The sequence below is a fragment of the Myotis daubentonii genome, chromosome 9 (assembly GCF_963259705.1).
Source record: "Myotis daubentonii chromosome 9, mMyoDau2.1, whole genome shotgun sequence".
Classification (NCBI taxonomy): Eukaryota; Metazoa; Chordata; class Mammalia; order Chiroptera; family Vespertilionidae; genus Myotis; species Myotis daubentonii.
The window spans coordinates 84,734,796-84,756,122 of NC_081848.1; the positions used below are offsets into that span (position 1 = coordinate 84,734,796).

Consider the following 21,327-nt stretch of genomic DNA (forward strand, 5'->3'; position numbering starts at 1 on the left):
GAGAGACACATCGATTCTCTGCGTCCTGCACATGCCCTGACCCAGGACCCAGGATCCAACGTAAACCCAGGTGCGTGCCCTTGAGCTGGAGCTGAACCCGGACCCTTCGGGGAGCGGGCTGGCGCTGTCACCGCTGCACCACCGGCCGGAAGGTGTGCGCGTTTGGGACGTCACGCCATCGCACACTTGCAGACGACAGCGTAGTGTAAACACGTCTATAGGGACACGCCGAGTTCACGTGGCTCTCTGTATTGCATGTGCGCTTCACGGCCGTGGTCTGGACCCAAACCTGAAACACCCCACTCACTCACTCCCCGCCCTCCCCGCCCGTCGCCCACCATCTGCTTCCTGTCTCCATGGAGCTGACCCCTCTGAGCGGGTCACACAGGGTCTGTCCCTCTGGGTCTGGCAGGCGGCAGGGTCCCTTCCTCTTCGAGGTCCGGTGCTCGACGGTGCAGCCGTCAGGACTCGCGGCTCCGGCCGCCCCTGTCCTGACCTGAGCGTGGCTGCCCTCGTCCCCAGCCTGGTCACCGCGTCCCCGTGCAGGCGCAGGCGGGGCTGGGCACGTCCCGGGGGGCCCACCCACGTGTCAGGGCCAGGGGCCGGGCTGTGGGCGCGCCTGTGCTGAAGCCCTGCCCCCAGTGAGGTCACCCTCGTCCTTGTCACATTGTCCGCGAGCTGCGCCACGGAAGGAGCTGCTGGGCTCAGAGGCCCCCCCCTCCCGCCCCCCGAGGCCGCTCACTGGGAAAACGGGAGCCGGGGCCTGAGCACAGGCGTGCGACCCGTGTTCTCCATGGCCCCAGGGCTGCATGTGTGACCCGGTGACACCCCCTCACGCATGCACACAGCCGCACGGCCCCCCGGAGGGCACAGGACATGCCCCTGCACCTTCAGGCGCCTGGCAGCGGGAGGGGCACGGGAGGGCGCCCCTGCTCAGCACCTGTGCTGCCCTGGCCCCTGTGCACGGGCTGGGGGGTCGCAGGCGGGGGGGGGAGGCAGGGGGGCCCAGGGCAGCCGTGGCTGGGACCTGGGAGCTGTGGCGTTTCGGGGCCAACGTGCGGGCAGCTCTGGCAGCTTTCCCGCCTGGGGAGGCCACCTGCCGGGCGCGAGCCGGGCCGACTTTGTAGGTCAGATGTTAAAACTGGGTGCGCGTTTCCCCTGATTTAAAGCACAGTTAGGTCAGTATGAGTTCACCCTCTAAGAAGCAAGAGCAGAATGATGTGAGCGCAGCCGCAAGGCCCACCCACGGCGTTAACAGAGAAACGACGTCGCAGCTGAACGTGTGTCGCTGCAAACACCGGAGGCTGCCAGCTCTTCGCCGCCACTTCCTGTCGGTGACGGTGCGGCGGTGTGGCCGGAGGGGCTCGCGGTTGGGTGATCGGTGGTGGCTGATGAGCAGGTGACGGCGGTGGGAGGGATGCGCAGAGGAGTCCCTCCCTTCACCTCAGTCGTTGGGCCTCGTTCTGTCGCTTTTGCCCCTTTTTATGCTCCGTCTGTGGTTGGGGTTGCAGCTGAGCAGTCACGGCCAAGCCCCGGGTCCCCTGCGTGTTCTCTTCGCCGTCTCCGGGAGCGTGTAGGTCCCCACGTCATGAGGGCGTTGTCCGAGGGGTGAGTCCCTGGAAGGTCTGTGCACCCTTCTCCTTCCTGCAGGGGGCGTCCGGCTTCCCCGCTCACTGGGAAAGGGCGGCCTGTCCTGCACTGAACCCCCTTTGCGCCTCTCGGGGAGCTCGGGGGTGAGGGTCTGTGTCTGTTCTCTCCCCCCCACCCCGTTCTCTCCCCCGGAGTTGATGGCAGCAGCTTCGTGGCGGCCCCCAAGGTGGACAGTGTCCGGCGCCGGTTTGTTCTTTGTCTTGTGCTAGCTGTTGGGGTCCCTCGCTTCAGCCTAAGTTTTCGGGTGTGTCTGTAACGTGTTCACAAAACAGCTGGCATGGAGCTCCGCTTTCAGGGCTGCCCCGGCATCCGTGAAGGGCAGAGGCCCGTGTGCAGGGAGACAGTACGAGAAATGCCATCCACATGCCCAGTGAGCCAAGGGGCGCTCACATCCTCAGTGAGAACCCAGGGCCCTTTTCGTGAAGTGACAGCAAAGTGAGAACACGGGCCTTAAAGATAGGCCAGCAGCCCGGCCGGCGGGGCTCAGGGGTTGAGCGTCGACCTGTGAACCAGGAGGTCGGGGTTCGATTCCCGGTTGGGGCACATGCCCGGGTTGTGGGCTCCATCCCCAGTGTGGGGCGTGCAGGAGGCAGCTGATCAGTGACTCTCTCTCATCATTGATGTTTCTAGCTCTCTCTTCCCTCTCCCTTCCCCTCTGAAATCAAGAAAAAAACTATATATATATTTTTAAAAAGTGTCAAAACGTGTGGAACCAGATCCCTCCGTCACAAATGAAAAGAAGTGAGGCCCCTCCCCCGCATGTCCCTGCCCGCGGGCCTTTGGGCGGATGCCCCCGGCACGCGAGGGAGTGGCTGCCCAGAGGTGCTGCGTTTGGACCCCTCACTATCCGTTAGCTCCGCCCTCACTGATTTCGTCCGGCTGTGCTGTCAGCCTGCGGAAGGGCCGTGAGCTTCCCCCGGGAAGAGCAGAGGAGCCAGGAGGCTCAAGGACCCAGGCTGAGGTGGGGGGAGGGGGGGGCAGCCGAGGGTCCAGGGGTAAGTGGTGATGGGAGGAGGCTTGACTTGGGGTGAACACACAGTGCGACATGCAGAGGACGTACATGGAACTGCACACCCGAAACCTATATAAGTTTATGAACCGATGTCACCCCAATAAATTCAGTTAAAAATAAATTTAAAAGCCACAAGCTTCTGCCCTGGCCGGTGTGCTCAGTGGGTAGCGCGCCGGCCCGCAGACTGAAGGGTCCGGTTTGATTGGGTCAGGGGCACGTGCCGTGGCTGCAGGCTCGATCCCCGGCCCCAGGCGGGACCCATAGGGGCGGCAACAACGGATGTGTCTCGCTCACCTCGAGGTCTCTCTCTGTCTCTCCCCCCTTCCACTCGCTCTAAACAGCAGTGGAAAGTGTCCAAGGGGAGGGTTAACCGCACCGCAGAAGCTGCAGCCCCTTCCCTTTAACCCAGCGGTTCTCAACCTGTGGGTCGCGACCCCTTTGGGCGTCGAACGACCCTTTCACGGGGGTCGCCTAAGACCATCGGAAAACACATCTATAATTACATGTTGTTTTTGTGATGAATCACGGTGCTTTAATGATGTTCAATGTGTAACAATGACATTGGGGGTCCCCACCACATGGGGAGCTGTGTGGAAGGGCCGCGGCGTGAGGAAGGTTGAGAACCGCGGCTTTAACCCTAGCAAAGCCTGCTGTGTGGCTGAACTTCAGTGTTACCTGCACAGGTTAGTCCCGTGAGCTTCTCTGACCTGCCCCTCCAACCTCAACCTTACACCCAGCCAGACGACCATGTAAGTTTGCAGATAAAGCCATTCGAACAGACAATGTCGGGGGGGGGGCTCCCAAACTCCTTTATTGAGACGCTGCTGGAGGATGCCCTCTCCCACAAATGAGGTTTTTGAAAAATCAATGCACGAGGTCAAGGGTTCAAGAGACGCAACACAAAGGCTCGGAAGGAATCCCGAGGGGGACAGTGATGGGGACACGGGCCTGGGGACCGCCCTGGGACCCCGTCCGGAGCAGAGGCGGCTTCAGGAGCAACTTCCTCGCCAAGACAAGCAGCAGCCCTGGCGGCGGCCCCGTGGGCTGGAGCCGCGTCCCGTTCACCAAAGGGGCAGGTTCAGTGCCCGGTCGGTCGGGGCGCACGCCCAGGCTGTGGGCGATCCCCTGCCAGGGTGCGTGCAGGAGCCAGCCGACTGATGTTCCTCTCCCTCCCTTCCTCTCTCTCTCTCTCCCTTCCTCTCTCTCTCTCTCTCTCTCTCTCTCTCTCTCTCTCTCTCTCTCTAACTCAATAGACGTACCCTCGGGTGAGGATTTCTTTAGTAAAGAAGACAGCCACATACCCAGTGTAGTTAAAGATTTGGAGAAGAGATTGACATAGCCGGGAAGCGTTTGGATTTGAATTTGTTAAGCGCGTAGAAAATTAAACCAATAAACAAATTACCTCACTCCAGAGAACACGGCGTGTACGGGAGAAGGCGCAGGAGCCGCGGCACATCCTGTCGTTAAGCTACGAGGAGCTGTTACTCAGCCGCGACGTAGAACCCGGAACGTTGCTCTCGTTAAAGTTATAACTGTAACTGGAAGAGAAAAGCCCTGGAAAGTGGGGAGGGGGGGGGGCGGGGGGGATGGAAGGAAGAAAGCTAACTTGGCGACTGACCTCCCGGAGAACACCTGGCGATCCCGCGTTGTCACGCGTGCGAGGGGGAGGGGTGTGGCTGGCACCCAGTGGGCAGAACCCAGGGACCCTGCTGGACACCCTGTAAGCACAGCCCAGCCAAGCGCCCGCGGTCCAGGTGGCAGCCTGGCCACCGAGAAGCGCTGAGCTCACCCCTCCCCACAGTGGGGCGGCCGCAGGCGATTCCCAAAACTCAACCACCAAGCGAGTGGCCATAGGCCGGGGTTCGGAGAGGCGGGACGGACGCGGAGGGCAGGCAGACTGCGTCTCGGGAGGGGCGGTGGAGGTCCTGCTGGCGTGTGACGAGCCGTGGAACTGTCTCTAGACCGAGTGCACGCTGGACGTTTGAAATGAGGGTTTCCGCGGAGGAGGGGGTGGGTGAAAGTGCAGGCCTGCGCGGAGGGAGGCTGGCATCTCCGTCCACCTGGCTCCCGGGGCCGGGTGGGTGCGGCGTGGTTCCTGCCCTCACCCCGTGTGGCCGGAGCCGGCACCCGGAACGCCGCGTGGAGGGCGTGGCCCGCTCTCGACCCCAAACTGGAACAGGGTTCTCTCTGGAACCCCCTGCGCCTAACTGCCTGGTTCCGCAGGGCTGCATGGGGCCCACAGCGCCCCCTGGAGGCAGCGAGCCAGGGTCGCCGGCCCAGGCTTCCCTAGGGGCACGGGACCCCACGGAGGACCGCGATGCCAGCCTGGGCGCTGAGGCTCCGCGAGCGCTTTATCTCACCCAGTGGTTCTCAGCCGTGGCTGCACATTAGAGTCACATCAGGCCCAGAAATCAGGATTTAAAGGTTCCCAGGTGATTCTAACGTGCAGCCAAGGTTGAGAACTTCCGTCCCGCACGGGCGGTTTTGAGCGTCTGAGCTGAAGGCTGGGTTTGCCGAGAGGCTGGGGGAGTCACGCAGGGCGCAGCGCGTGCAGCTCGCCCCCACCACGCGGGGAGGAGCGTGGAGCTGAGCGTCCCGTCCTGGTCCTGTCTGTTCCTGTGGGCACGGTGTCCCCTGGCCCCTTCACCTGCCCCTCTCGTGGGAGGGTGTTTATAAGCATCGAGCACATGCCCCTTGGCACCTCTGCCCGTCCTGCCACGCGCTCCTGGCACCCAGGCCGCGGGTCCACGGAGCCCACACGGCCCGCTGGCACGTCTTGCTTTGGGGGAGGGGCTCCATGAAGCTTCTTTACTTTGCGAAGCAGGAGGAGGATGTAAGACGGGTGTGGCCACGGGGACGGCGGGCTCTGTGCGGGCCGCCGCCATTCTGCCCGGAGCAGCGGGCACACGTGTCTTCACGGGCAGGGAGGCGGCTGGGACGGGGACTCATGTTCGCCATGGGGGGACGGGCGTGGATACACGCAGAACCCCCCCAGCCCAGCTTTCCTCGGGGGGAGGGCGGTCGGAGGAAGCGGGCGTGTCCCTGGCATGCGTGTTCCCAACATGCCTGGGAAGCAAGTATGTGTCCTGTCTGCTCTGAGCCATGAAAACGCAGAGCGTGGCACCACGTGCGTCTCGGGCCTTCCGTGCCCCGGCAGCCAGGAAACGGCTCCCGGCGGCCCCGTGAGCGCCTCAGCACGGATCAGAGAGCCTGGTGGGCGCTGCCGGGGGGAGGGCGCTGGCCAGAGGAACCGGCCCTGGCTCCCCGCCCCTAACCGCTCCCCCGCCCCGTGTCCCCCCGAGAGCACCTCTGGTTCCGACACAGCAGGGCAGCCCGTCCCGCCTCAGGCCGCTCCTCTCACAGCCGCTGCCGTGTCCCCGCAGGTGAACAGCGAGAACGTGGTGAAGGTCGGGCACCGGCAGGTGGTGAACATGATCCGCCAGGGAGGGAACCACCTGGTCCTCAAGGTGGTCACGGTCACCAGGATCCTCGACCCCGACGACACCACCAGGAAGAAAGGTGGGTGCCCTCCGCGCCTCCCCCGCCGTCACCCCGAGAGCCCGGCCGCGGGAGGGGGCACCTCCAGCCGTGTCCCGCCTGCTCCGGGAGCCGGCAGAGCGGCCAGGAGGGAGGCTGGGTGACTGTGGAGCTGGCCGGGGCAGTGGTGGCCTGGGCTCCTGTCGAACCTCCTGTCCACGGGGCCCGCTGTTTGCAGAGCTGGCTGCCCCCCGGGACTCGGGCCCACCCCTTTCCCGAGGGAGGCGGCAGGGGGAGCCCCAGGTCCCTGGCTGGGAAGGAGCTGGAAACACCTGGTCCTGCCCACGGCCCTGCACTTCCCACCACCCCCACCGAGAGCCTGGGCTGAGGGAACTGCCTCACAGCAGGGAGGGCTGCCTGGAGGCGGCGCCTGTGGGGGTGAGGGGGTGAGGAGAGCTGCTTGGGGGGCGCCAGGGGGCCAGGTCCCAGGCTTTCCTCAAAAGGAGGCTGGGAGGGGGCATGGGCGCCCCTGAGGCCCGTCCCTGCGGAGGAACGAGGAGAACCCCCAGCGGCTGGTGGGGGCAGCCAAGCGCACAGGCTGCGGAACCGCCAGGCCCCCTTAGTCACCGGCAGGCACAGCACCTCCCATCCCAGCCGGGCAGCCGGCCGCCGGGCCCACACCGACAGGAGGGCAGGGCCCCGAGTGCCCGGGCTGCTGGGGCGAGTGCAGAGGGGCGGGGAGTGGCCTCGATGATTTCAGAGGGAGACCGAGGCTGGGCAGCCACCTCCCGGTGGGTCCGGAAGGCAGGTGGGGTGGCAGCCTCGCCGCCCGCCCGGGTGGCTCTCACGCCTCGGTCTCTCCTGTCCGCCCCCCAGCACCCCCGCCTCCCAAGCGTGCTCCGACCACGGCCCTCACGCTGCGCTCCAAGTCCATGACCTCGGAGCTGGAGGAGCTCGGTAAGCGCCGTCGGGCGCCCCGCCCCGCGCCCGCCCGCCCGCATGGCCCTGTGCTCGCTGGCTTGCCCCCGCCCTGCCCCATGCTGGCGTCTCCAACGTGCCTGCCGGCTTCGGGGTGGGGTCGCTAGTTGTGCCTCTTCTTGGCTCGTCTAACGTTGTTTTGTTTTGAATTTTTGGGCCTCTCGCCAGTGGATAAAGGTAAGCTGCCCACCATGTCCGCCCGAAGCCCGCAGGCCCTCCAGGCAGGGCTCCCACCAGCAGCTCCGCCCTGGGGGGTCCCTGTAGGTGGCGGTGGGGTGGCCTCCGGGTGCGCTGCCACCGGGTTTAGGGAGCCCCTGGCACCTGCGTCAGAGGCCTGTCACCAGGCGGGAAGGTGCGCAGAGCAGCGTGGCCCTGGGCCGGGCGGACGGTGCTGACCGCTGAGTCGCGGGCGCCCTGGGGCTGGTAGATGCCAGTCCTGCTGGGGCATCGCCACGCAGCCCGGGACACCTTGGCGAGGAGGACAGTGACGTGACCCCCACAGGTGGTGGGCGGGGGAGGTGCTCGCTCTGCTGAGAGGGAAGAGGTGGCGGAGGGAGGGCGGGTGCCCTGAGCCCGGCCAGGGGTGGGAGTCTGAGCACCCAGCCAGCATCTGCCTGGGGCTCGCTCCCCTGGTCCCTGCCTCCGGGGGGGACTTGTCCCTCCTCCCTCACCTCCAGGCAGCGCCCCTGGGAGGGTCTCAGCCACCTCGTCCGTGGGGGGCACGGCCGCACCCCTCACGCCCCCGTGTTCCAGGAAGGAGCGAGCCTGCTGGCACCCACCACCTCGCCCAGAGCCAGCGCTTCCCTGAAGGCCCCTCCCCACCCCGTCCATCAGACAAGACTCCCCAGAAACAGCCGCTGTCCCCGTGTGGCACCCAGTGGGGTGACCGTGTGAACGACGGCCTGTCTCCTCTGACGCACCAGCCCCCCGAGGGCCTGTGGGGGTCACCCCCCCCCGAGAGGGACCAGCAGGCAGCTCCCCCTTAAAGGGGGACTTGGGGGCGGCTGGACCAGTGGGGCTCACCACCCTTGGGCCTCTCCCCAGCGGGGACCTGGGGTGTCCCGTGTGGTCGGGGGTCACCCTTCTCCCCGCACTGGCCCTGGCGGAGCGCTCCATGGGGCGGGGGCGGGAGGGGCTTGGGGGAGGGTAGGTGCTGGGTCCGCCCCCTGGAGTCCCTGTCGGGTCCTGTCTGGCCGGTCGGGTTGGGGGGATCCCATCCCTGGGCCCGGCGAGCGCTGCCCCACGGGACTCACGCCCCCTTTCTGTTTGCAAGCCTCGGTCCGGAAGAAGAAGGGTAAGGGGACGGCCCCTGTCTGTTTCCGGCCCCACCCACCCCCGTGGAAGGAGACCCTCTGTGGCATTGGTGTGGCGTTGGCGTGGCATTGGCGTGGCGTTGGCTGGCGTCTCGCGTGTGCGGTGGCCTGTGCTGTCATCTCCCTGTGCCGGCTCCCGCGGGACCCGCCTGGGACCGTCGCCCTCCCGTCTGTCCTGTCTGCTTCGCTTGTCCCGTCTGTGGTCCCCGACGTGTTCCCCGTCCCCCGAGCTGTCTTCATCCCCGCGGTGGGAGCCTGCGGCTCAGGCGCAGGCACGTGGGGCCTTGGCCCACAGATGGGGCTGGAGCCCAGCCGCCGGGCCCCTTTGCCCTGGGGGGCGGCCCCCCTTTAGCTCCCAGGAAGTCCCCGCTCTTCAGCAGCCTGCTCTGCATGCACAGGAAACTGTCCTTGAGCTGGGGGGTCGGATCAGGGGGCGTAGGGCGGAGCCTCTGCCTGCCCCGCCCCAGGGCTGCGTCGGGGGAGGTCGGGCCGCCGTGAGCCCCGACAGCAGGCCCCTCCCTGGGCAGCACCCACATCTGGGGTGTTCTCACCTGGTTGCCAGAGACAACACCCCAACAGTGGGAAGAAGCAGCATCAAGTCAGCACGGCACTCAGGGGGCCTGTCTCAGGGAGGGCCCGCCCGCCCAGGTGGGGGGCCCGGTGAAGGCAGGACCAGGACGTGTGCGGACCAGCTGCGCTGGACGCCGGCCCTCCCCCGGGGGCGCTGTCCCCGCCAGGAAGTGTGTCCGTGAGCAGCGGGCGTCCCGCGTGTCTCCCGGACGTGGGGACTGCGGAGCGTGTGCGTGAACACCCGCCCGGGCTCTTTTCAATGGGCTTCCCTTTCCGGCCGCGGGGCTGCATGCATCCCCCACCCGTCCCCACCCGTCCCCAGCCCCGGCTCCCCTTAGTGCAGCCGTGGCCCGCCCTCACCCGGGACGGGAGCAGGCCCACGGCTCGCGTGGTCCTCAAGCCTCGTGTCCGGGGACGAGCCCTCGGCGTAGGCTGAGCCTCAGGCCCAGGCTCCCGGTGTGGCAGCCGCCGGAGGGCACCCAGGCCCGGGGGGAGGGGCGCGGTGCCCCCACAAGCCCCGAGGAGGGAACCGGTGCTCTGGGTCACAGGACCATGGGGCGGGACGAGGGCCAGGCCAGGGTGGGAGCCTGGTCCCTGCCGGGCCTCGCAGCTCCGGCGGCCACACGTGTACCTAACTCCCCAAGGCCTTGGCCGGCGACCACGTGATCCCAAGGGCCTCCTGTGGCCGGTGGCCGGACGTCGGGGACGTTCCCCACCTGGGTCTGAACCGAGACGAGGTGGCCCACCCCCAGGTGGCACAGCTTAGGGCGCACCTTCAGCCACAGCCCAAGCCCACTCCTGCTCCCTCACCGCTGGACTGGGTGCCCCCCCACGGCAGCCTCGTTTCCCGCTGCTCCCCAGGGCGCGGCACCCCAGCCGGGGTGTGGCGCAAAGGATGGTGACCCCCACCTGAGCCCCAGCCCCTACCTGGCCCCAGGTCCCCCCTGCAGGAGCTTGAGCCTCAGGCTCCAGGGTCCTCCCTGCAGAGTGGGAGCCACCCCCACGCCCTCCGTGGCCTGGCTCCCGGAAGGTGAGCCCCATGGGGCACGCCCGTCGCTGGAGGTGTTTGGGGGTGCCTGCGCAGGCCCGGGGTCCAACACCAGAGGTGGGACTGTGGGCCGCGGGCCTCGGCGTGCTGGGGCGGGGCGGGCGCTCACCACCAGCCGGGAGGTTCAATGCAAAGGCCCGACCGGGGGCCCGGCTGGAAAGGAAGACCTGGCTGCTGGACTCTCGGTCACAGGACGGACCCGGGGCCGGCCCTCACCCCCTGGGGGCCCGGCCGCGGCCACCACACAGCAGAGCGGCCCGACGCCACGCCGCCCGGGGTGTGGCTGGGCTCTCGCTGTCCGGACTGGGCGTCCCCTGGGTGTGGAGTTCCAGGAGAGCCTGGGGGAGCTGCCCGCTGCGGCCAAGAATGAGACCGGGCCTGAGGCCTGGGGGCACCTGGGAACCAGCACCCGGTGCCGGGTGGGGGGGTGAGGGGGGCGCGACTCTGTCCTCAGAGAACAGCCTGCGTGAGGCCGATGGCCACGGAGAGGCCCGGCTTCTACTGGCTCCCCAAGCGGGTTTCCAAGCGCGGAGAGCCACTGCCGCGAGGGTACCGGCCGCGTGTGGTCACAGTAGCTGAGGGGACCGGCCGCGTGTGGTCACAGTAGCTGAGGGGACCTGCCGCGTGTGGTCACGGGCAGCTGAGGGGACCGGCCGCGTGTGGTCACAGTAGCTGAGGGGACCTGCCGCGTGTGGTCACGGGCAGCTGAGGGGACCGGCCGCGTGTGGTCACGGGCAGCTGAGGGGACCGGCCGCGTGTGGTCACGGGCAGCTGAGGGGACCGGCCGCGTGTGGTCACAGTAGCTGAGGGGACCTGCCGCGTGTGGTCACGGGCAGCTGAGGGGACCGGCCGCGTGTGGTCACGGGCAGCTGAGGGGACCGGCCGCGTGTGGTCACGGGCAGCTGAGGGGACCGGCCGCATGTGGTCACGGGCAGCTGAGGGGACCGGCCGCATGTGGTCACGGGCAGCTGAGGGGACCGGCCGCATGTGGTCACGGGCAGCTGAGGGGACCGGCCGCGTGTGGTCACAGTAGCGAGGCCCTGCAACCCCCAGGCCCGTGTGGTCACAGGAAGCCGAGGGGTCCGGCCGCGTGTGGTCACGGGAAGCCGAGGGGTCCGGCCGCGTGTGGTCACGGGAAGCCGAGGGGTCCGGCCGCGTGTGGTCACGGGAAGCCGAGGGGTCCGGCCGCGTGTGGTCACGGGAAGCCGAGGGGACCGGCCTCGTGTGGTCACGGGAAGCCGAGGGGACCGGCCGCGTGTGGTCACGGGAAGCCGAGGGGACCGGCCGCGTGTGGTCACGGGAAGCCGAGGGGACCGGCCGCGTGTGGTCACGGGTAGCCGAGGGGACCGGCCTCGTGTGGTCACGGGTAGCCGAGGGGACCGGCCGCGTGTGGTCACGGGAAGCCGAGGGGACCGGCCGCGTGTGGTCACGGGCAGCTGAGGGGACCGGCCGCGTGTGGTCACGGGAAGCCGAGGGGACCGGCCGCGTGTGGTCACGGGAAGCCGAGGGGACCGGCCGCGTGTGGTCACGGGCAGCTGAGGGGACCGGCCGCGTGTGGTCACGGGTAGCCGAGGGGACCGGCCGCATGTGGTCACGGGAAGCCGAGGGGACCGGCCGCGTGTGGTCACGGGCAGCTGAGGGGACTGGCCGCGTGTGGTCACGGGAAGCCGAGGGGACCGGCCGCGTGTGGTCACAGTCGTGAGGCCCTGCAACCCCCGGGCGGGGAGAAGCCTTCAAGGAAACAGGTTAAATCCCACAGCGAAGGGACCGGCCCTGACCTGCAGGCAAGGCTTCATGGAGGAGGCAGACGCCTGGGCTGGGGCTGGGGCACGGCTGCGTGGGGGAGACCCAGGGAAGGGCCGAGGGAGGGGGAGCGTGGCCGCAGGGTGTGGATGGGACGCCGGGCGGGCAGGAGGGGAGAGGGGCTGAGGACAGTGCCTAGCTGGGGTGCCGTGGGCCCAGACCCGGGGAGGGTGCCCGGCTCCCAGCTGCTCCCTGCCCCTCACACCAGCCTCCCAGCTGGGGGTCCAGCCTCTTCGATGACCCGAGCTTCGTGGGGAGCCACAGGCCCTGGAGCGGGCAGCACGGCCTCGGAGAAGCCCTCGGGCTGGAGGCAGAGTGATCGGAGGCGGGGGTGGGGTGCTGTGCCTCGAGGGGTCCCACGTGGGACACTCCACCCCCAGCTCGTGTGGCCGCAGCCCCGGACTGAAGGGCGCTGGGTGCTGGGCGCGTGTGGGGCCCCGTGGCAGACGCATCTGTGGGTCTCGGCGAGCTGGGCTCCTGTGTGGTGCGGCCCCCATCAGACCGGGAGTCTGAGCCCAGACACGCGTGTGGCCAGCTCGGGGATGCGCATCAGGTCCTGACAGCTCTCATGTGCTGCATTTCAGCTTCGCAAACGTCTCCTTCGTTTGTAAGGATGAGTAATGGCTACACCCGGCTCTGCTCACACGCAGGGAACTGTGGACTACGGGGGAGGGGTTCCCCGTGGTGCAGGCGGGGGCGTCAGAGGCTCCCCCGTGGCTGCTGCGTCCGCCCGGCCCCTCAGGCCCACGCTGCCCGCGGCTCCAGCCCGGTGCTGGGTCCTAGGCCCGCAGCCACACTGGGTCACGAAGGAGCCGCACCTCTGCACTGACCAAGCCCCAGGGTGGGCACCGGCGTCGGAATCGGGGGCCCGAGCGTGAGCGACGCCGGGGATGGGCCCTTGGGGCGCCAGGCTCCAGGGATGGGCTGCTGCGGGTCTTCCGTCTTTTCCGCGTGCGCCACCCTCCCCCCCCACCACGCGGGCGGGGGACGGGTCCTGGCGCTGTGCCGTGTGGGGCGGTCTCTGCGCGACTGGGAGGCCGAGCAGTCGGTTGCTGGGTAAACGCGGAGGCGCTGGCCTCGTTCTGAGCCCCTGGCTGTGCTTCGGGGCTTCGGCCTCTGACGCCCGCGCCCGTCTGTTCCCGCTGCAGATAAGCCCGAGGAGATCGTGCCCGCCGCCAAGCCCTCCCGCGCCGTGGACAGCGTGGCCGTGGAGTCCCGCGTGGCCACCATCAAGCAGCGGCCCTCCAGCCGGTGCTTCCCGTCCGTCTCCGACGTGAACGTGAGTGGCGGTTCAGTGGCGGGAGTGGGCGGGCCTCGGGCAGCACCCGGCGGGGCCATCCTCACAGCTTCGGGTCACGTCTCCGCACTGGCCAGACCCGGAGCCCAGCCCCGGCCTCCCAGCAGGAGGCCGCTCCCCCCCAGGCCTCGGGCCACGCTGTCCTCTGGGCACAGAGCACCAGCCAGCGCTCGGGCCTCAGCTGGACATGGGGGTGGCCGTCTGCCCAGGCTTCCCTGGCACCGCTAGGCCTGCCGCGGGGGTGAGGCTGGCCTGGCGCATCTCCCCTGTGTCGCTTCTGGTTTGCAGTCCGTGTACGAACGCCAGGGCATCGCCGTGATGACGCCCACCGTGCCCGGGAGCCCGAAGGGCCCCCTCCTGGGCCTCCCTCGAGGTACGATGCGAAGGCAGAAGTCAATAGGTAAGAAGTGTGGCCGCACCCACAGGGGTGCCCTGGCCACTCTTAGGCCCCCTGCCCCCTAAAGGGCGGCCCCCAGCCCCACCCGCTGGACGCGAAGTCCAGGGGGCTTCTCCACCTTTGCAAGCCAGGCTACCTGTGCAGCCGGTGGTGGGGCGCGCACACGGCGAAGGCAGGGGAGGGTCGGGGTGGGCAGGTGGAGAGGCCAGCAGGGGGCGGGCACAAGCGGAGGCAGGGGAGGGCCGGCTGGACAGGTGGCGTGGGGCCTGTGTTGCTGCGCCCCCGCATTGCCTGCCACGGCCACGTCTCGTGGGGCGGGCCCAGTGGACACTGAGGGTGGCTGGTCGGGTCTGGACTTCTAATCGCACTGTCCTATGTGTGTTGTAAACCACTTACTCTCTCGTTAACGTCACACGGATTCCCACTGACGGCTCCGGGCAGGGTGACCGTGACCCCCAGACAGTCCCCTGTGAGCCAGCCCAGCGCTGTCCTCACCCTGCAAACCTCAGAGGCCAGGCGCTGCCCGACACCCGGGCCTGGCCACGTAGAGATGGCACGCGCTGCGTGTGGTGCAGGCGCGGCCTCCTCGTCCCTAGTTTGGGGCGTAGCAGCCGCACCTGCGGTTCCCGGGCCTCCCCTCCCGGGGGCTCGGCTGCAGAGCAGCCCTGACGCCGCGGCCACGGCGCTGCCGGTCGGTAACCACCCTTTCCTCCCGCCAGACAGCAGACTGTTTCTGTCAGGTCAGTGCGCCGGCCTCTGTGCCTGGCACGTGCCCGGTAGCTCTGTAAGGCGTGTTCCCAATCCCACTCCTGGGAGCGGCTCGTCGGGCCCGGCCGCCCGCGCCCCGGCCTCGCAGGGAGTGCTGGGATTTGGAATACCCTTACCGAGGGCAACGCCCTGGACGCGTGCCTGTCCTTTGCTCTGGGAGTCGTTGTCGTTTGAAGTGATCCATTCTGTCACCTGAACCCTGCATGCTCCGTGACACACGTGACCTCACGTCTGTCGGCGTCCATGTGTGAGCGTGGCTCCCGCCTCCTGGAGTGCGTTCTGTTGTCGTTCTCATAGCTCCGACTGTGGGACCGTCTGAGAGTCCCACACGGGCGGCACACACGCACGCGCGCGCACACACATGCACGCACACACACACGCTGTCGGGACCACAAGGCGGGGACGCTGTCCGCACCGTGCACGCCCTCAGCAGGTCCAACGCCCCTGGGTCGCTAGTCACGCCCCAGAACACGAGCTGACTTTGTGCCACGTCAGCCGAGCGCTGACCCTGGCCGGTCATGGTTGTGGGAAGCACCGCACCCTCAGCACAGCCCAGGGGGCCCGGCTCCCTCCATTCACAAATCCCTGCGTCCTATGAGGCCCAGGGAGCCCCAAGGCCCTCAAGCCCGTGAATGGCCCAGGACACCGGCTCCTGCCACACGGACAGGACCGTCCCAGGGCCACGCGGGTGAGGGCGCTGCACAGCCACGAGGGCGGCGCTAGCGCTCCCCATCCCCTCCGCATGGCGCCTCTGCCCTAGTTTCAGACGGGCCGGGAGGCCACCTCAGCCCAAGACCCTACACAAACCCAGGGGCCCTGGCCAACTCCCGATCCAGCTCAGCCCCGCCCCCGCCACGTGCTGACACACCACACGCACACGCATGAAGGCTTACGGTCCCGCCCGAGGGGCCCAGGTGCCCAGCTCTGGGCAGAAACGGAACCTCAGCAGCACGCACTCAGCACCCTCCTCGTCTTTTTATTTTACTTTCATTTTACTTGTTGGGCTCAGATGGGCCACGTCCCCTCGGCATGTGCGCTGTGCTGTGTGTGTTCTGTGACGGTGGGCGGCGTGGCTGCCGCGACCTCCCACTGACCCCGCCTTCTCCCGCAGGAATAACGGAGGAGGAGCGGCAGTTCCTGGCCCCTCCGATGCTGAAGTTCACCAGGAGCCTGTCCATGCCGGACACGTCCGAGGACATCCCCCCGCCCCCGCAGTCCGTGCCCCCGTCCCCACCGCCCCCCTCCCCCACCACCTACAACTGCCCCAAGTCCCCGACACCCAGGGTCTACGGCACCATCAAGCCCGCCTTCAACCAGAACCCCGCGGCCAAGGTGCCGCCGGCCACGCGCTCGGACACGGTGGCCGCCGTGATGCGGGAGAAGGGGCTGTTCTACCGCCGGGAGCTGGACCGCTACTCGCTGGACTCTGACGACCTCTATGGCCGCACCCCCGCCGCCCAGGCCGGCGCCCGCGGCCGGCGGGGACAGATGCCCGAGAACCCGTACTCGGAGGTGGGCAGGATCGCCAGCAAGGCGGTGTACGTGCCGGCCAAGCCCGCGCGGCGCAAGGGCACGCTGGTGAAGCAGTCCAACGTGGAGGACAGCCCCGAGAAGACCTGCTCCATCCCCATCCCCACCATCATCGTCAAGGAGCCCTCCACCAGCAGCAGCGGCAAGAGCAGCCAGGGCAGCAGCGTGGAGACCGACCCCCAGGTCCCCGAGCCGCCGGGCCAGCTGCGGCCGGACGACGGCCTGGCCGTCAGCAGCCCCTTCGCCGCTGCCATCGCCGGGGCGGTGCGGGACCGGGAGAAGCGGCTGGAAGCCAGGAGGAACTCACCCGCCTTCCTGTCCACGGACCTGGGGGACGAGGACGTGGGTCTGGGGCCACCCGCCCCCCGGGTGCAGCCCCCCGCGTTCCCCGAGGGTAGTTTCGGCGAAGAGGAGGGCGCCGAGCAGCTGGCGTTGCCCACCACGCCAGGGGCGGCGCCCAGGGAGCCCGAGAGCCATTTGGTGGGTGGCGGTGAGGCCAGAGCTCAGGGTGAGGCCGGAAGGCCGCCGAACATGTCCAAAGCCAAGGGTCCCGAGGGCAGCCCCGTGGGGCCCCCCAAGGGCGGCGGTGCCGCGAGCCCCGATAACTACGTGCACCCGCTCACGGGGAGGCTGCTGGACCCCAGCTCTCCGCTGGCCCTGGCACTTTCCGCGAGGGACCGAGCCATGAAGGAGGCCCAGCAGGGCCCCAAGGGGGAGGCCCCCAAGGCCGACCTCAACAAACCTCTCTATATCGATACCAAAATGCGGCCCAGCATGGAGGCCGGCCTCCCCACGGCCACCAGGCAGGGCGCGCGCGGGCCCCTGCGGCGGCAGGAGACCGAGAACAAGTACGAGAGCGGCCTGGGCAGGGACCTCAAGGGCGAGGACCGGAAGAACATGCTGATCGACATCATGGACATGTCCCAGCAGAAGTCGGCCGGCCTGCTCATGGTCCACACGGTGGACGCCGCCACGCCTGGTGGCTGCCTGGAGGAAGGGGATGAGAACGCCGACGCAGAAGCCACGCCGGGCCACGCGCTGCCTGCGGTGCCAGAAGGTGTTCCCGAAACCGAAGGTGCTTTACAGATCGCCGCCGGCCCCGAGCCCGCGGCCACCACGCCCGGCAGGACCATGGTGGCGGCGGGCTCCCTGGAGGAGGCGGTGATCTTGCCATTCCGCATCCCTCCCCCGCCGTTGGCGTCCGTGGACCTGGACGAGGACTTTGCTTTCACAGAGCCATTGCCACCCCCCCTGGAGTTTGCCAATAGTTTTGACATCCCCGACGACCGCATCGCTTCTGTCCCCGCCCTCACGGGCTTGGCCCAGCAGGACAGAAACGACACCTCCCCGTCCCCTGCGTCGAACCCCAGCCAACCCACCAGCTCTGCCGACGGCAAGATGCTGGCCGGCCTCCCCAACTGCCTGCCGGCCCCGCTCCTGCCGCCCCCTGAGAGCTTTGACACAGTCACGGACTCGGGCATCGAGGAGGCCGACAGCCGCAGCGGCAGCGACCACCCCCTCGAGACCACCAGCACCGTCTCCACCGTGTCCAGCATCTCCACGCTGTCCTCCGAGGGTGGCGAGAGCGTGGACACCTGCACGGTCTACGCAGACGGGCAGGCGTTTGTGCTGGACAAGCCCCCCGTCCCTCCCAAGCCCAAAGTGAAGCCCGTCGCCCACAAAAGCAATGTGCTTTACCAGGACACGCTGGCGGAAGAGGACACGGACGGCTTCATCCCCCCGCCTGCACCCCCACCGCCACCCGGCGGGGTCCAGCCCGGGGCCGTGAAGGGGATCCAGCCAAGGACCTCCAAGTTGTGGGGTGACGTCTCGGAGGTCAGAAGCCCCATCCTCTCCGGCCCGAAGGCAAACGTGATCAGCGAGTTGAACTCAATCCTGCAGCAAATGAACCGAGAGAAACTGGCCAAGCCGGGCGAAGGCGTGGACGCGCCCACAGGGACCAAGCCGGCCGGCCTCGCTCCCAGGTAAGTCCCACAGGCGCTCCGACAGAAGCAGCACTGCAGCCGGGCTCCCTCGCCCTCATCCAGGTGACGCGGTGTGAAGAGGGCTCAGGAAGCCTGAGTGTCCTGTCTCTCGTTCTCCTGGACTCGGGCGCATGCGGCCGAGCACAGACCCCACCCTCCTGGCAGGAGGGCGCTCCGATGGCGGGCTCATAACCCAGTGCGCCTGCTCCGCCAAAGTCAGCGCCGTGGCTTCCCGAGCACTCTGCTCGCTCCCGTCGAGTCCACATCTCCACCAGGACCGTCCAGAGGCCATCCTGGAGCCTCGCAGAAGCCCACCGAGTTGACGGGGATGCAGGGGTGCCAGCAGGAATGGGGATGGGCGCGGGGGGAGGGGGGAAGGGGGGACAGACACGTGTGCGTGGTCCTCTCCCTCCTCCCATCGCTCGCTGGCTGAGGGCTGGGGAGGGGCCGGGCAGGGAAGTCAGAGTGAAAGGCACCCCCCGCCCATCCCCCCATCAGGCCGGCCTCGTGGAAGCAAAGTGTCCACTTGTCCCGGTCAGCCACTCACAGGGTCGCGCGGGTTAAGGTTGTGCCGTGGGAACTGGGTGTAGAGGACGAGGGGTCCTTTCCACACCCCGGCCAGCAGGCCCTGCCAAGGCACCTGCCCCAGAACAGCCCCTCGGCTGCCTGCAGCTTCCGGGTTTTTCTCAGGGGAGCGGTGCCCCGGTCGGTCCTCCAGGTTCCCGGCCGTCTTCCCCGCGGCACGCGCTGTTTCACGGTCCCTGGGCGGCGGCGTTGTCTCTCCAGCTGGTGTGTGCGCTCAGGTCCATCACGCTGACTGACGCAGTCTCTCTTCGCACCCCTGCTGGGCGGCGTTCCAGGCCGACAGCCAAGGCCATGACGCCACCGCTGGGTCTGGAGGTGCGGGCCACGCGCCCCAACTCCCGGTGCTCTTCTGGGTGGGGGTGAGGCAGCTCCTCCATGGCTCCCAGGACTCTCGGGGCGTGTGGACTGGCCGGCTGGGCGGAGGGAAGCTCGCCCACACCGCTACCTCCCGGGGGGACACCTGCTGCTAACAGTGCCGTCCAGCAGTGCCGCCTGGGAGAGGAGACGTTAATGTCCCCGTCTCTGGTGGATGACGAGCACACGTACCTGCAGCTGTCATGCATGCAGCAGTCGGAAGGAAGTCCTAAAAGCCGGCGAGTGTAGCTAGTCCCTTCTCGTTATGCAACAGCAGTTCTTTAGTGGCTACAGCGTGAAGGTGCAATTAAGACGCTTTAAGTGTTTCACGCGTCACAAAGGGCGTTCACACAGGACTGACCTTCCTGGGAGCTGGGCGCAGGGGCCGCTATTCCACACCCGGGGCCGGAAAGGCCTGTGTCACTGGCTGATTCCAAAGAAATAACCGGAGGGCTGGCTGCGAAGGGCGTTCAGTGGGACTGAGGCGCACGGACGGCCTGGCGGTCTCCGCCACGCAGGCTCTCCAGATACAGTTACACGAGCACAGGAGGCAGCGAACGCACGCACAGTGAGCGTGCTCACGCCAAGGCCGGGAGAGCAGGACGCCGCTGAGTCCCGTCCGCGCTCACATCCGACAACAGTTCCTTGTTGGCGGTTCCTTGACCGGAGAGCTGGCCAGGCTCCCAGGGCCCCGCAGCGCACTTACCACGCCTCCGCCATGTTCCCGTGGGGGGTGGCGGGGGGGCCTGGGAAGGGCCCGTGGCCCCACAAACCATACCCCTTGTTCCGGGAGATGTGGAGCCACGGAAGCCGCGTGGCTTGTCCATGTGCGCGGCCAGCAGGAGGCAGAGCCAGGACTCGGGCAAAGGCTTCCTGACCGACCGGGCTTCCCTCATTAGCGACGTTTGGATATGCAGATGGGACCGGGTGGCTCCGTGGCTGAGCCAGTTCCCGGAGCAGGGGTCCAGGGCCTACCCAGGGCTTCTGGGTTTCTCTCCATCTCTGCTCCTCCCCCGGGCGGACGGGCTCTTAGCCATGGAGGGTCTCCGGGCGGCACGGAGTCGGGTCCTGCCTGCAGTCCCCGGTCCTGTCTGATTTCCTGAGAGCAGCCCTAGGACCACCTCCGACCGACTCCCGGTGGCCACGACCGCCACCTCTGGTCCGTCTGTCACCTGTAAGCAGGCTCGCCTACAGCAGGAGCCGCAGCTGGCCTCTGGGAGGGCCCGCCCGACGCTGGGCATCGTGCTCAGGGCGCCCGCGGCAGGCGGGGCCGGTGACTGCAGGTCAGAGGGCGGAGGCCTCAGCCCAGGGCTCGGCTGGAAGGACGGCGCCAGACCTCCCACCCAGGGACCGCCTGGAGGGGCAGCCATTGCCGGACAGGTCGCCGAGGGCGGGGCTGCGGACCTCGCCTGAAGCCCAGCGAGTGGCCGGAGGGCTTCTCCTGGTCACCTGGCGGCTGGTCACCAGGTGGCCACCAGAGCGGCTGAGCGCGGGGCTCCCTCCGACGCCTGCCAGCTCCGGCCAGTGCCCACAACTGGACCTGACCAGGCGGTCTGGAGGCCCAGGATGAGGAGGAAGGTCATTGACTCTCGGGGCTAAACTGGGCACCTGACTGGTGACCTCCCCCGGCAGAGCCCGATGTGGACACGGGCTGCGGCCAGGAAACGTGAGAGGCAGCTGCCCTCACCCTGGCGCCTTGTCCCTTTTACAAACAGGTCGCCCCCAGCACATCGGGGCCCAGCAGGGAGAGCAGACATGGCCGCTGCCCTCAGCCTGGGGTCGCCTGCTCCGGCTGCTTCCGGCTCCTTCCAGATGCTTCTGGTTCCTTCCAGATGCTTCGAAAGGAAGAACGTGGGCAGCCCCGGGGAAACGGGGGCTGGGGACTGGGTGGAGGGGCTCCAGGGGGAGGAAGTGAGGTCCAGGGGACGACTGAGCAGTCACCCGTTTCTGATCGCCCTGTGATCGCGGGGCGGGGCTCTTGGAGCTGCTCAGCGGTTCGCTCACTGCGCGGCGGCGGGAACCTGGCGGTTCCGAGCGGGCGTGGGCCGCCTCCCTGCACGGCCGCCCCGGCCTGAGTGGACGCTCCCGGGCCCGGAGCCCGGAAGCCCGGCGGTCGGCTCCTCCCTCGAGGACGTGGAGCCAGGTCCGGGCCGGGGACGCTGGCTCCAGTTGGCTGGTCTCCCCGGCCACCCCAGGCGAGCCCCGGTGCCCCGCGCCCAGGCGCTGACCGGGCTCCCACGCCCGGCCTCCCGGAGCTCAGCCCAGAGGCCGCCCGGGGCCCGGCAGGGAGGGCTGTGGCCGAAGGGCGCGGGGAGGCGGCCGGCTCGGAGGGCGGTCCCGGTCACCAGTCCTGTGGCGGCTACTGGTCGCCTCCCAGCGTGCCCCGCGCCCGGCCCTCGCCCTCCCAGGATGCCCCGCGCCCTCCGTGGGCAGCACTCTAGGGTGCCGCCGGGACCCCCGTCAGGACGAACCCGCGCGCGCCAGGAGCTGCAGAGCCGGGACGATGGGGCTGAGCGCGGGAGTGGGGGTGGGGGGCTGGGGCCCGGGGGCCGGGACGCGC

The 21,327-nt window shown here is 68.4% G+C and overlaps 1 protein-coding gene across 8 annotated transcripts in view; it reads left to right on the forward strand.

The window, feature by feature from the left end:
• SHANK2 (SH3 and multiple ankyrin repeat domains 2) overlaps positions 1-21,327 on the forward strand; it is a 178,489-nt gene that overhangs the window by 152,753 nt on the left and 4,409 nt on the right. For 3 of the 8 annotated variants that reach the window (XM_059710659.1, XM_059710664.1, XM_059710666.1), the window contains 7 exons: positions 6,046-6,181; positions 7,016-7,105; positions 8,391-8,411; positions 13,000-13,130; positions 13,437-13,548; positions 14,265-14,285; positions 15,425-17,828. In XM_059710659.1, coding sequence (XP_059566642.1) covers positions 6,046-6,181; positions 7,016-7,105; positions 8,391-8,411; positions 13,000-13,130; positions 13,437-13,548; positions 14,265-14,285; positions 15,425-17,828 — 2,915 coding nt within the window. The remainder of the gene's footprint in view (positions 1-6,045; positions 6,182-7,015; positions 7,106-8,390; positions 8,412-12,999; positions 13,131-13,436; positions 13,549-14,264; positions 14,286-15,424; positions 17,829-21,327) is intronic. The other 5 variants (XM_059710661.1, XM_059710665.1, XM_059710660.1 and 2 more) reach the window with 4 other exon arrangements.